The 15,682-nt window shown below is 42.1% G+C and overlaps 1 protein-coding gene and 1 long non-coding RNA gene across 4 annotated transcripts in view; one reads left to right on the forward strand and one right to left on the reverse strand.

Moving 5' to 3' along the window:
- GCC2 (GRIP and coiled-coil domain containing 2) overlaps window positions 1-15,682 on the reverse strand; it is a 98,257-nt gene that overhangs the window by 40,919 nt on the left and 41,656 nt on the right. For all 3 annotated transcript variants that reach the window (XM_037070669.1, XM_037070673.1, XM_037070663.1), the window contains exons 14-15: window positions 1,235-1,335; window positions 1,065-1,142 (exon numbers count right to left, since the gene is read on the reverse strand). In XM_037070669.1, the coding sequence (XP_036926564.1) occupies window positions 1,065-1,142; window positions 1,235-1,335 (179 nt within the window). The remainder of the gene's footprint in view (window positions 1-1,064; window positions 1,143-1,234; window positions 1,336-15,682) is intronic.
- Window positions 1,399-13,885, forward strand: LOC119004019 (uncharacterized). Its single transcript, XR_005070096.1, has 3 exons — window positions 1,399-1,409; window positions 11,001-11,007; window positions 13,746-13,885. It is a non-coding gene; the product is annotated as an uncharacterized LOC119004019 (long non-coding RNA).

Raw genomic sequence — 15,682 nt, forward strand, 5'->3', positions numbered from 1 at the left:
TGGTTCCAAGAATGCTGTGGATACAATAATCTAAGGATGCTCAAGATCCTTATATAAAATGGTATAGAACAATGCATATAGTTGCCTCTCTGCGTATTTTTGATCCCAACTATGGATCAAAAATACTGTTTCGATCTGTGCTTGGTTGAATCTGAGGATGTGAAACCCAAATCTACAAAGGGCTGACTGTGTGCATGATTGATACATATGTGTATATCTATACATATGTCTATTTCATGTTACACAAATAGTTACATGTATATATATGTGTATACACATGGGCGTGTACACACACACACATACATGAGGGCTGTCCAGAAAAAGCTCAACCATTGTTAATATATTGAGAATGGTTTATGCGACACTGATGTAACTTGGCAACCACGGAGAGTGGACTGGAATGTGCATGTGTGAACAATGATTACTTCACTGTGCTAGTAAGTTGGGGTAGTAAATGCTGTTGAGTGAGGATGTGTACTGTGTGGCTGTGGTATTCAAAATGACTGAGCAAGTAGAGCAACAAATCTGCATCAAAATTGGCATTAAGCTTAAACATTCCTCCATGGAAACTATCTGGATGATTCAGAAGGCTACAGCTATGGGCAACTGGTGACTGCAGCTTCATCATGACAACACACCCACTCATGAAGAGTTTTATGGCAAAACATCCAATCACTCAGATGACTCAGTCCCACTACAGCCCAGATTTGGCACCTTGTGACTTCCGGCTTTTCCCAAAACTAAAATCACCTTTGAAAGAGAAAAGATTTCAGACTATCAATGAGATTCAGGAAAATATGACGGGGCAGCTGATGACGACTGGGAGAACTATGTGAGGTTCCAAAGTACCTACTTTGAAGGGGACTGAGGTATCATTGTCCTACATACAATGTTTCCTGTGTCTTGTAGCTTCTTCAATGAATGTCTCTACTTTTCCTATTACATGGCTGAAACCTTCTGGACAGACCTCATATATGAAATAATACTTAGAAAAATCCCTAAATGGTACCTTACTTCTATATGGGAAAATTTCTCTAAACATTTAAAAGCAAAAAGAATCTTACTTTATAGAATTCTACTTGCTGTTGGCATGCCTCCAGCTCACCCTTTAAAGATGCTTGAACCATTAATTGACCGGTTTCCTACAGAATAAGAATCTTGGTTAAGTCAAAAGAAGTTATTCATAAATACACTATAAATAAGTATTGAATGTGAAACTGAAGAATTAACATACTGCTTGCTTTGAATCTGCCAGTTCTTTCTTGGTTTTCATAAGCAATTGCTTGATTTTGGTGTTTTTTTCCTCATATTGTTGCAATGAAGTCTGTAGTGAAGCTAGTGTAAGAGATTATTTCAGATAAGATGAAAGAGCATTTATGAATGAATTTAAATAAATAAGTCTGCTCTTCGTATTTACCTATCTTTTAAAGAAACTTCTCTTCGCTTTTCATTATGGAATATTTCAAACATAAATGACATTAGCGACGATACTGCAATAAATCTACTGTGCCCATCACCTGGCTTTAACAATTACCAACAAATGCCCAATCTTATTACACCCAGACCAGGAGTCAGACAGGTCAAATCTGGCTGCCTCCTGTTTTTATGAATAGTTTTATTAATACACAGTCATTTATTTACATATTGCTTAAGACTGCTTTAGTGCAATAACAGTAGACTTGACTAACAGTGATAGAGACTATATGGCCTGCAAAGTGTAAAATATTTACTGCCTGGCCCTTTATAAAACAAGTTTGCTAACCCCTGACCTATATCCTTACCTACTCCTTGTGTCTCCCCGCTCCTTTTTTTTAAACAAGATACTTATTCACTTGTGAATTTTTTTTAATCCTCACCTGAGAACATTTTCATTTCCTTTTCTATAGAGAGAGGAAGGGATAATAAAGGGAGAGAGAGAAACATGGATGCAGAAGAACCATCAATTGGTAAGACCAGGGATCCACACTGGGACCAGGGATCATATGCATCCAGACCAGGGTTGACTGGACCCCAGGTCACATGCATGCACACCAACAGGGATGAATCTGCAACTTAGGTACGTGCTCTGACCAGGAATCAAACCTGCAACCTTTCAGTTATTGGGGATTCTCCAACTACTGAGCAACACCAGCCAGGGCATTTGTAAATATTTTAATATATATAGGATGGGGCAGAAGTAGGTTTACAGTTCTTCTTCTGGAAAATAATACAATAATTAATAAATAATACAAAAATAAACTCTGTTTAGCATACTTAAAACCATAAACTTACTTTTGTCTCGTCCTGTATCTCTAAAATAAAGGTATATACTTATGGTATATCTAAAAGATAAAGGCTTTAAGAAATACCTCAAAATAGGTGCTGTATATTTCCAATTGTATCACATCAGAGGCATATATGTGGTTGTCTATTTTTGTGATACTAATTGTTTTGAAAGCATTGGCAATGAAAAATAGTTCATTAAGGAAAAAACTGAAATGTGAGAAAAACAAAAACTTTTATGCTAACAAAGGTAAAGAAGAAACAAATATCAAAAAATAATAAGTGGACTCATTGTCTAGATCACAGGTATGCATTTACAACCAGTAGGCCATATTTGGCCAAAGCCTATTGTAAAACAAGCAAAGAATATATGATAGAAACCATTTGGAAGCCACAGGGATTTACTATATGGTCCTTCACAGAAAAAGTATGCTTGATCCCTGGACTAGACCAGTTACAAAGACACTGTGTAGCCATGCTGTTAAAAGCCCTTACAAACAACGATTAAGTTTATGAAGTTAAATCCATACATATACATTGTATTACTTGGTAAATATGAACAGTTATACTACAAGAGTATATCTTAACTATGGCTTTTTTAAATAATAAATCTATTCAATTATTTCCTGGTAACTATTTATCCAGTTTTAAAAAGCAGTTTATAAAGCCCAAAATATGGACAAAGCCCTTATGAAATACTCCAGGAATTATGATAAGCAAGATATAGTAAGTCCCTGAAAGCAAAGAATATATAGAATGAAATTAGGGGATAACATTTTACACGATATTGTAAAGCAAAATATAAATGTTAAGAAAGAAATACAATAGGCTATAGGGACCCATATGGACTAAAGGTTATATACAGTTTGCATGAAACAAGGAAGATTTCATAGCACAGGAAACATTTAAGATTAGGAAGGATTTTAAAAGGTGAGCATAAGGTGGAAAGGCAAGGACATGAAAGAGAATAGTAGCAGATGAAATATACAGATAAATCATGTCTCAGGAAAAATGCATAGTCCTCTTTTCCTGTGATAGAGTAATGAGAATTTAGTTGGAAAATTAGATCAGAGTCAGATGTCTTAGAAGTTTGAGATTAAGATTGGTATTCCTGATTAATTGGGCAAAATGAGCCAACCTATTGTTTTTTATTTGCATGCAACATTGTCCTCATGCTTCCTTATCTTTCCATTCTACCACAACTCTCCAGTGCAGATTCCCTCCTAAGGTCTTTGCTGCCTTGAGGCTGGTGGCTTTTTCCAGATTCTACCCCATTGTAATTAATTTGATATACTACACAGGTAAATCTTCCCCACTGTATTTAGAAAGGGTCCAAATATTCAAGTACTTCATGAGATGGATGAAAAATATCTTCCTAATTATACTTCATTTCTCCCAAAAAGGTCAAGCCTTCATTCTAACTAGTTAAGTCTTCCAAAATTATTATTTTTTAAATTTTGCTCATACCATAGCTGCAGAAAGGAATACCCTTCTCAATCGGCTTTTCTCTCCAAACCTTAACTTCAAGGCTAGACTGGAGCCCCAAACATAAGTGTCTTAATTCACAAAATCTTTCTCTCCAAACTCTTAGGACTCGCTGCCTGTACTACTCATTTCTTACTTATCAGTGAGAGGTGGGTAGCCTTGAATAAGCATGTTTTTTCTCCCCTAAGGTATCAGCCTCTCTTTCAGCTAACTGACTGTCAAAAGTATACAAATTCACAAAATCAAATGTTTGCACTGTGGAAATATAACCTACAGAGCTGCTATATGCACCAAGAATGTAGCTGGAAGATATGGTATATGCATTGTTAATGGCATATGCATATAAATTGTCTGGAAACTAGGTATTCAGACAACCTGTGCAATTGTATGAATAGTCTAAATTTTATCCTTGGATACAGATAGGTCATTAGAACACTGCACACTTGGACTTTATTATTTTATTTATTAATGGAATTACTTTTATTGAGTTGGGATCTGGCCACAGACTGAATGAAGCATCATGCATTACTAAACCATCACAGCCCTGGCTGGTGTAGCTCAGTGGATTGAGTGCGGGCCTGCGAATCACACGATCACGGTTTGATTCCCAGTCAGGGCACATGCCTGGGTTGCAGGCCAGTTCCCAGCAGGGGACTCACAAGAGGCAACCATACATTGATATTTCTCTCCTTCCCTTCCCCTCTAAAGATAAATAAATAAAATCTTACAAAAATATTCTTAAAAAAAAAGTCACAGAAGGTTTGCTATTTCATTTACTGTGGGGATCCCACTAAAAATATGAGTCCAAATTATCTGTGGTTCCTATTCAAATTAAATAGAAAATAGAGACCAGACTTGAAAATTCCTTGATCAGATAAAACCATTTAAGCCACACAAGTTAAACTTAACATTTACCTTATTCTGCAAACAAATGAACTTACTTAACTTGGGTGCTTCTTGTAATTGCCTTTGATAATCATAAAAAAACTTAAGTCATCTTCCTAAAATGATATATGATAATCATTATTAACTAATCCCTTGTGAGCTGGAAACTCCCAGTGTAATAACCAAACACTGTAAAGGTTAAACAACTTCCTCATTTTTGCTTTATAAGCCATTCTGTAGTATCATGCTCTGGGCTATCAGTCTTTGAATCTGAAAGCTCCCAGTTGTGAACTGCTCCTACATACACAATAAACTCTTATATTTATTGAATTGGTAGCTTTAATTCTGCTATTTCTGGATGTTGGACACTTCTAACCTAGCATTAACTTTAAAATCACTTATGAGGCTTAAAAAAAAAAAGAGATTTCAGGGCACCAACCTTTAAGACTCTGTGCCTGGGTTTTCTAAAAAGCCCTCTGGATACTATAGAATATTTCAGTCAATTCTGGGACTGTTGGTCCCATATGACATAGTGTTCCTTTTATAAATATGTCTAAAAAATGTTCTCTCACACATCTTAATACCAGGAAAAGCTGTGTTTCTTGGAAGCATCACATTTGTTCTACTACTGGGCATGCTATAAACCTTGTAACTGGTGATATGTTTGTCTTTATACTGGCTTCTGAGAATAACAAAGATACAAAGAACACACACTTTATGTCCTAATCTTATGTCTGACTTTACTGTATAGTCCTACACCTATTTCCTTTTATCCAATTTCCTCATCATTCATATATTTAAAATCTTGTTGAACTATAGTATCTTTGTACCTACCTCAAATTATTTTTTGGAACTTCTGCTTCTGGACATGAGGGAGTAGCAGAATCTAGATTTATGAATCAAGAACACTTACATGTTCTTGTAAAAATCAGAAAACTGAGAAGGTCAAAGATGGTGGTGATATAGGAAGATGCTAAACTCACCCCTCCCATGGAAATACTCAAATATACATATACGGAGAGAGCATTACTCCTACCAGACATCTTCTGAACAACATACAAGAAAACACACCAGAGAGAAGGCTGGGAAACCACAGGAACTATTCCAGGCTAGAGGAACCGGTGAATACCGTTCATTGTTTATGGCTCCCACCACCTCAATAAGGTAGGCTAGAGCTTTCTCTATTCCACCACAGGATGTTACAGCTACATTGTCCAGAGCCTTTTGCCTCTGATTGTAGGGGGCAGGCATAACAAGGCATTATCACATGCAAATTGCCTTCCTGCCTCACCTGTCCTCCATATCCTTGAAGCCACTCCAGCCCACCAAGCCAGTGCCACAGGCACTACAAATGCCTACCCAGATCCAGTCCAGCTTCGTCAAACAACCTAGCACATAGAGTCTACATAGATTCCATTTCTACACAAGACAACTTTCTGTACAACTAACAACACAAAGACTGTATAGAGAAGGCTGAGGAACCACAGGAGCTCTCTTAAGACTGAGGGAATTCTCCAGGGTTGAAGGTACTAGTGAATGCCATTGTTTTTGCCCCTATCCACTTCCACAGGGTGGGTGGGGACTCTATCTGGGTGCTCAGGTCTCCATGCAAGTTCCACTCTGCATGTGCTCAGAAACATTTTGGCCCAAAACAAAGGGAGACACTCAGAGACACTCAGCTTTGTAGGCCAGTGCCCTTAGGCACCTGATTGCCTCCTACCTGCCTGCCAAAACCATCCAGCATACAGAGCCTCACAGTGTGTTCTACACATAAAGTCATATTTTCATGACTGGGAGAGAGCTATTTTTGCCTAATTCATATAAACTAACACAAAAAGTCAAACAAATATCTCTCAAAAGAAGGAACAAGAAAAATCCCCACAAAAAACCTTAAAGAAACAAAGATTAGTAATATACTTTGAGCTCAAAGAAAGTTATAAGGATGCTCACTGAACTTGAGAGTGGAATAAAGGAACTTAGTGAGAATTTCAACAAGTAAGTATTTAAGAATCAAGTATACCTGAATAATGCCATAGAAATGAAAAATACATTAGGAAGAATCAACAGTCAATTTGTCAATACAGAAGAATGAGTTAGAAAACTGGAAGACAAAATAATGGGAATCAACTGATCAGAACAGAAAAAAAAAGAACTGAATTAAAAACAACAAGAATAAGGGATCTTTGGGATAACATCAAATGTTCAAACATTCACATTATAGGATCCCAGAAGGAAGTGAAACAAAACAAAAACCAGAGACTCATTTAAAGAAATAATGGCTGAAAATGCTCCAAATCTGGGAAAGGAAACAGACATCTAGGTCCAGGAGGCACAGAGTTCCAAACAAGATGAATGTGAAGAGACTTACACCAAGACATATTGTAATTAAAATGATAAAAGTTAAAGAGACAATCTTGAAGGAAGCAATGAAAAAAAAATGACTTACATACAAAGGAAATCCTATAAGAGGATCAGCCAATTTCTCAGGAGCAACTTTACAAGCCAGAAGAGAGTAAGTGCATATCTTTAAAGTGCTGAAAGAAAGGGACCTACAACCTAGAATAATTTACCCAACAGTTTATCTAGCATTCAGAATTAAAGGAGAAATAAAGAGTTTCCCAAACAAATAGAAGCTAAAGGAGTTCATCAACATTAAATCTGTTTTACAAGAAATGGCAAAGGGTCTTCTTTAAGCAGAAAAGAAAGGCTGCAACCAGAAATAAGTAAATATGCAGAAGAGAAAATAGCTCACAAGTAACACCAAATATTTAATAAATAGAGAAAACTGGACATTAAAAAAGCTACTATGAAGGTCAGAAGAAAAAATATCAAACTCAACCCAAATTACAATAAGTAGTTAGGAGATACACAAAACAAAAAGATCTAAAAAAAAATGACACCATAACATAAAGCATGGAAATAGGAGCAAAAATGTGGTCCTTATAGAATACATTTGAACTTAAATGCCTATGAGCTTTAAATGGACTGATATAGATATAGAGTAATATATATATAAACCCCATGGTAAACACAAACTAAAAACCTACAAAAGATATACAAAGAACATAGAGAAAGAAACCCAAAAAGAACACTAAAGAAAACCAACAAAACACATGGAAAGAGATCGAGAAGAAAGAGAGGAAATATAAAAACAACCAGAAAATCCCTCAATTAATGAAATGGCAGTAAGTACACACTTATCAATAATTACTTTATGTAAATAGATTAAATGTTCCAATAAAAAGACTCAGGGTGGCTGAATAGATAAAAAATAAATAAAACAGCCCTGGCTGGTGTAGCTCAGTGGATTGAGCGTGGGCCTGTGAACCAGAGAATCGAGGTTCAATTTCCAGTCAGGGCAGATGCCTGGGTTGCAGGCCAGTTCCCTGCAGGCCAACTCCCAGCAGGGGATGCACAAAAGGCAACCATACATTGATATTTCTCTCCTTCTCTCCTTCCCTTCCCCTAAATAAATAAAATATTTAAAAAATAAAAAATAAAAAATAAATAAATAAAACATGATCCATCTATATGCAGCTTATAAGAGATTCACTTCAAATTGAAGTGAATCTCAAAGACATACAGACTGAAAGACTAAGAAGGGCATTACATTATTATAAAGGGCATTACATTACTGAAAAGTAGATATAATAATCATAAATCTTATGTATACAACAGAGGAGCACTTATATATAAAAAGCAATTATAAGTGGATATAAAGGGAGAAATATTCCTATAATAGTAGGGGATTTTAATACCCTACACACTTCAATGAATAGATCATCAAGATAGAATTAGTCAGAGTGACTGAACAGATATTTATAGGACATTTCATTAAAAAATGCACAATACACAATTTTTTCCCAACTGCACATGGTCCATTCTTTAGGATAGACTGGATCTATCCAGGATAGATTAGCCATAAAACAAGTCTAAATAAATTCAAGAAGATTAAAACAATTATCAAGCATCTTTTCTGACAATGGCATGAAACTACAAGTCAACAACAAGAAGAAAACTGAAAAAAACACAAACATGTAGAGACTCAACAACACAATATTAAACAGCCAACAGATCAAAATGGAAATCAAACGCTATCTTGAAACAAATTTAATAGAAAACATACCTTTAAAATTTATGGGATGCAGCAAAAGCAATTCTGAGTAAAGTTCACAGTTATATAGATCTCCCTCCACAAACAAGAAAAATCCCAAGAAACAATCTCATTGTACACCTAAAGCACAGGTGGCAAACACAAGGCCTGTGGGCTGAATCCAGCCCCCAACTTATTTTATCTGGCCTGGAAACTTGTTTCTATTTGGTGGCAGCACCAAGCTATCACTTAAGCTCTCACTTAAGGAGTAGTTATATTTATACAGCCCTAAAATTACATTCGGCCCTTTGAAGGCAACAGTGAGGCTGGCCAGGGGCCAGATGTGACCCCTGGTAAAAATAACACCCCTGACCTAAAGGAAGTAGAAAAAGAGTAATAACAGATTACTATGGGGCTTCTGGGCAAGATGGAGGAGTAGGGAGATACGCTTCATTTCTTTGCATAACCAAAAGAAGGACAACACCAAATTGAAAAACAAAAAAACCAGAACTGCCAGAAAATTAAAACTACATGGAAGTCTGACAACCAAGGAGTTAAAGAAGAAACATTCATCCAGACTGGAAGGAGGGGCAGAGATGGACAGCCAGGGTGGAAAGGAGGGCAAGAAGGATGGTGGTTGGCAGATCAGGTGGTCCCACATCTGTGTGCATATAAACCAGGAGGAACAACTGGGGAGTTAAGCACTGCAGAACCCAGGGCTCCAGCACTGGAAAATAAAGCTTCAAAACGTCTGCCTGTAAAATCCTATGGGGGTTGTGGTGGCCAGAGAAACCCCAAGTATCACTGAAGAGCCTGCTGGGAGGGGTCAAAAGGTCCTAGAGAGTAACACAAGACCACTCACCTGGAAATCAGCACTAGAGGGTACAATTCACTAGTGGGTAGCAAGGGAAGTGACTGAAAGCAGGGTCAGAGCCAAGAAAGCAGCATTGTTTCCTCTATGACATCTCTCCTGTAGTGGCCTGCCCAGGTGGCTTGCAGCTGAGTCAATAAGATTAGGAAGGGCAAATAACTAAGTAACCAGGATGTGAGAGCAAAAGAACGTTGCATTAACTCCTGATAGCAGTCCTGCTTTCTTGCTTCTGTAAACCTGATTCTGCCACGATAGCTTAGCAAAACCACTTCTGCATGCCACACTATATATGCAAGCCCCTGCCTATGCTTGGGGCCCAGAATTTGGAGACTACCACTTCTGGGTTCTCGCGCGCGTAAATAAAGTTCCACTCTGTACACCCGAAAGCGACTGAGTTGTTTTCTGTTACATTTTGGTTCTCTGACTGGGAAACGACTCACGCGAGCAGGCCTTTCTGCCTCCAGTGAAGGCAGCGGCAGAGTGACCAAGAGGGGCCCGGCAGCTGAATGGAAGCGCGCCCCAGTGATTTCGCATCCAGGACAGCCCAGGCTCCTTGAAAGTCATTCTCTGGACCGCTCTTCCACCCGGGCAGGTGGGGTGCAGACTGGAACTATCCGGACCTGAGAAGGTGCCGATCGGTAAGTGCCCCGAGGACCAGAGCCCGAGACCAGCCCACCCCTTGTGGTGGAAGGAGAGACTGATCACCTCTCAGGCAGGCAATTAGCCCTAAGTCCTCTGGAGGCCAATTGGCCATCTGGAAGGGGAAACCTATCCCCACCTGGACAGTCCTACTCGGGCAGGACTGTATAAATTCTTGGATGTTTGTCTGTGTGTTTGTGTGTAAGCAACTGTGTTTGTGGCTCCACAGGTGAAAAACCTATGGTGGGACCCAACATGCGGGTCCTCGGTCTGTCACATGGCATAACGGCTGAGAGCAGACTTAGCTAAGACAGACCCAAGTACCCCGAGAGGGGAGGCCAGGTGGGTGAAATGAAAACCCCGTCCCTTTGTTTGTCTGCGCCATTCTCGGAGGGTCACCATGGGCGGGGGACCTTCCACTGTGTTAGAACTCTGACCGATTCTGGGGCCAGAACTCTGACCGATTCTGGGGCCAGGAACGGAGCATGGATGCTGGTCAGTTAGAGGTCTTTTGCACCTCTCAGTGCCCAACATTTGGAGTAGGCTGGAATGTTCCTGAAGGAACACTGAACTTAGGTATAATTAGGGCAGTCTACCTCGTAGTAACAGGCAAGCCAGGACACCCCCATCAGTATGTTCACATAGACCGCTGGCAGGAATTAGTGCAGGACATGCCGTCATGGCTCCGACAGTGTGCAGGTCAGAAGCCTAAGACAGTAGGAAAGGCTGGCGGTAGGAGAAAAGTGGCGCAATCCAGTGACTTAGCCATCTGGTCAAGAGAAACACGCCCCCCGCCCCCCCCCCATTTTCAAAGGAGAGCCAGAGGAAGAGCTGCCTGTTGGTCTGCTTCCCCTACATGTTCTGGAAACTCTTGGCCAGGCCCGGAGAAGCAAAGACCTTTGTCTGTGATCTAGATTCCGGCTCCTGCTGGTCTCTGGCGGCAGAGTAGAGACCCTGTTCAAAGGGGTCGGCCTCTCTAAAATATGCCCCAGTATGATAGAGCAGTTGCCTAGTGAGGCAGCAGATAGCGACCACCCCCTACCCCGCTGGAGGGACGGGAGGTGGCTCACACGGCCCCCTGCACCTGGTCCTGCCTAATGGGTTGCCAAGGAGAGGAGAAGGGCTACCCTAGCCGATCCCCCTGTGATTAAGCCAGAAGCGATCTGTGAAGACCTCCTGGGCCCACGCTGGCAGCCCCGGCAGTGGGTCCTTTGGGAAACCAGATACCTCCCAGGAGCAGGGAGCCACCAGATTGTCTAAGAAAGGAAATAGACCGGCACACCAGAGCATGGAACGAGACCAGTGCGCCTACTGCAGAGAGAAGGGGTACTAGTGCCCCAAAAGGAAAAAGGAAAAAGCCCATTGGCAGGTGACAAAAACCAGGGTTACAGGTGCCTACAGTCCTCAGCCTAGCTGGCTCAGACCCAGACCACACTGCCACAGGGCTTCAGAAACTCTCCCACTCCCTTCAGAGAGGCCCTGGCCAGAGATCTAAAATCATTCACTGAGAAGGAGACTGACCCAGCGTTACTGCAGTGTGTAGATGATCTCCTTTCAGCTGCACCAACCCCAGACCGGTGCTGGGAGGGCCCTTGCCAGCTGTTCGAACTGCTAACCAAGACAAGGTACCAGGTGTCATTAAAGAGGGGGCACAAATTGAAACAGTGGGCACAACAAGCTGGAGGACAGGAAACTACTGAAGGGAACTGGAATCTGCCTGATGGGAAAACATAACTTCCCCAGGGACAGGCCAGTAACCTAGTGAGGCAGTGCCACAGTCTCACACACCTAGGCAAGATGTCCCTAGAGAACCTGTTAAAAAGGTACTTTTACTTCCCTAACCTGGCTGTGCTCTGCACCTCTGCAGCGATACAGTGTGTTACGTGTGCCCAGAACAATGCGGCAGGGCACCCAGGGATACAGCCAGGAATACAGCACTCAGGGAGGCAGCCATTTGAGGACTTGCAAGTGGACTTTACTGAAGTCAGACCCGGCTGAGGGTATAAGTACCTCTTAGTCTTTGTCTGCATCTTTTCTGGGTGGGTAGAAGCCTTCCCCACCAGGACTGAGAAAAGCTGAGAAGTCACCCGGGCCCTGATGAGGGAAATCATCCCAAGGTACGGATTGCCCCTGACTATTGGGAGTGACGACGGTCCAGCTTTTGTCTCAGACACAATACAGGAGGTAACGAGGTTCTTCCATATCACATGGAAATTGCACACTACATACCGACCCCAGAGCTCAGGAAAAGTAGAGCGCATGAACTGGACTCTCAAGGAAACTCTAGCTGAGTTCCACCAGGAGACTGGACTGCCTTGGACTGACTTGCTGCCGCTGGCACTACTTAGGGTTAGGGATGCCCCTAACCCTTCAGGCTACACCCCATGTGAGTTAGTCTTTGGGAGGCCTCCTCCCATCCTCAGAATAGATAAAGGGGGACCCCAGACCTCCCATGGTGACATTGCCTTCTGGGGAGGTGAGGCCCACTACAGCTTCTCCTGCCCTGCAGGTGGGAGAAGTCTCCACCATGGATTCGCAGCCTCTGTGAGTGGGCTCTGCTCACTTGCTGCACCAGGGGTTGGCAGGGGCCTCTTTGGCTCCCCAAAACGGAGCAGCAGGGGCCCCACCTTCACAGGTGGGAGGAGCCTGCTCTCCACCTGCATTGGTGACTGCAGCCTCAGCGCACCACCGCAGTGGGTAGAGGGCGGCTCTGAGGTGCCCCCATGCAAGCAGCTGGATGGGGCCTCCAGGGCCTCCTTAGCTCTGGAGACGGGAGCCAGAGCTTCAGGGCTGCCAACACAGGTGGGCGGAACCAGAGTCGGGGTGCTGCCATTTTGGGTAAAATGGATGAGCCACATGAGTGACCCACCATAAAGGACAGAGCATCCATGGGTGTGGCCATCTTGGAACTGGCTAAAGATTCTCTTCAGATTATGGGCTTATATGCTGTTGCTGTGTGGCCACTGCAGCAGTCAGGTTCTCTGTGTAACTGGTTTTGATAGAAATGGCTCTAGTTTTGAAGGTCTTGAACTGGGGTCCAAGGGTGACCATCTGACTTATAGGGTGTTTGAAAGCTGCAGGATGTCTCTGCAAACCCAGGGACTTTTAGTGGAAGATGCCTATAGTGCTAGGAACTTTTAGCCACCAGATACTGAGTTTAAGTACAGTCCTTCCCAGTTTGGGAAAGGAACGGGGATTAAAAGTAAATTATGGATAAATCTGGATGGGTAAAAAGGCTATAGAAGGTTTGTGAATATTGCAGAATGTCTGTGGGTAGCTATGAAGATAAATAGAAATGTGAAAGTTTTGTAAAGAAATTATGTGGTGTTAGTAATAGAAGGTATAAGGCACGGAGATGTATCTTGATGGGTATTAGAAGGAAAAAGATTTTCCTTCAAGCTTTGTGTTTTTCTCCCTACCTGACCCCTCCAGAATTTGGCACTCTAAAGGAATGAATGATGACGTAAGGTTTCTTTGCATAAAACCAATAAGACCGGTCTTTAATAGTAGTTTTATTAACCAAGACTTTGACTAGAATGTCATGCCTGAAGGAGGCATACATATATGGGCTCTGGTCGTTACCAGAAAGCCCTGAGGAAATGGGATTGACTTGTGAAGCTGGTGAAAGCCCACAAGAAAAGCCTGTACTTTGGTTGTGTGGTTTGTGCCAGTCTTTCCAGGGAAGGAACTAAGGTTGCTTTCCTGAAAGATGGCTAAAAAGGAACCCGTAGGCACAATGGAGGCTCAAGGATTTGAGTGAAATGACTTGTAAAGGCGAAGCCAGATGGCAGATGTGTGGCTCTGCTTCTGTGCCCCAAGGGGCGGACTGAGAAGTCAATCTAAGGGTTCCCTGGGTGAATTCCAGCAAAGGGGACTTAAGGATCAGAAGTGATCCAGGCTGCTCTTAATGTGTTTATGCAAATGAACAGTCAAAATCAAAAGCAGGACCCAAAGTAGTCCCTGTAATAACAATGAGAGTGATCTTAAGGAGAAAAACTATGGTTCAAGAAAAACCACTATGCTCAGTATTGGACATCAGAATGGCTCAGCTAACTGTCTCGAAAGTTTATCTTCATTTAAGAGTTGAAACCAGGTTTGTGATGTCACCGAAGATGTACAATTTACAGGTGCAAAGGACCTGTCAAACTGCCACTGTTAAAGGTCATTGCAAAAAGGACTTTGCAATGGAATGTCTTCCCAAAAGACATTCTCACAGGTGCAGAGACTGGTTTGGAGATTATTGTGTGAATTAACCTATGTGTTCTTCTGTTTTCATAGGGCGTATGCCTATGACCTGCCTATGCCTATGAGTGATTGGTTGCAATACAGGCCTCACTTAGGGAGCCCATCTTCGTTATTGCCGCCCCCCCCACCCCCGCCCGAAACTCAGCGGTTTGGCTGAACTAAGTAGTTGGAATATGACCTGACCAGAAGGCCAATGGTCTAGTAATGCCAACCTTTGGACACCAAGCCCATGACTTCCTGGTGACAGCCAACTGACAAGGACCCTGTAAGGTCCTTCCCCTTGCAGGAAGGACTCCCTCCGTGCTGCACCCGCCCTCCTCTTTCAGGGTACCCCTGACCCAAGGGTAGGTAGGACGACATCCATATCCACCGGAAGTAGTTACAAGTAGATGAGACCTTCATCCATTGTACTTTATATGATTCCTCTAAAGGAGAAAGGAGCCTCAGAACCCCTCCATAATAGTAAATCACAGAAGGAGAAAAATGATGAAGAAAGAAACATCATTAATTCCTCTGAATCCAAGGGAAGGGGGGTGGGGACCTGTATGTTCCTAAGAGAGGAATATTGCTACTATGTAAATCAGTCATGGATCATAACAAAGAAAGTTAAAGAAATCAGAGAGACTATAAACCACCACACCAAAGAAACAGAAAGGTAGAATTAGAGAAATTAGGGCCTAAATCCCCAGGCCTGGCTCCAGTAGATACTACCCTTCCTTGGGCTGCTAATCATACTTTTCTTAGGTTTCAGCTTTGGCCCCTGTAGACTACAGACTATAGTCCAGAATCTAGAAGCTACAGTAACTCGCAGAACAACCACCAAGATCCTGTCCCTCCAGCAGCATCATTATCAGAAGACATCCCAAGATACACAGGCTAGCCTTGTAGTGATGCTAGACCAGTTAATGGTACTGTCAAGCATCAAAAGAGGGGAATGTAGTGGCCTGCCCAGGCGATTCACAGCCGAGTCAATAAGATTAGGAAGGGCAAGTAACTAAGTAACCAGGATGTGAGAGCAAAAGAATGTTGCATTAACTCCTGATAGCAGTCCTGCTTTCTTGCTTCTGTAAACCCGATTCTGCCACGATAGCTTAGCAAAACCGCTTCTGCATGCCACACTATATATGCAAGCCCCTGCCTGAGCTCGCGGCCCAGAATTTGGAGACTGCCTCCTCTGGGTCCGTGCGCATGTAAATAAAGTT

This window comes from Sturnira hondurensis, unplaced genomic scaffold (assembly GCF_014824575.4).
Source record: "Sturnira hondurensis isolate 20B ecotype Veracruz unplaced genomic scaffold, ASM1482457v3 Scaffold0001304, whole genome shotgun sequence".
Taxonomy (NCBI): domain Eukaryota; kingdom Metazoa; phylum Chordata; class Mammalia; order Chiroptera; family Phyllostomidae; genus Sturnira; species Sturnira hondurensis.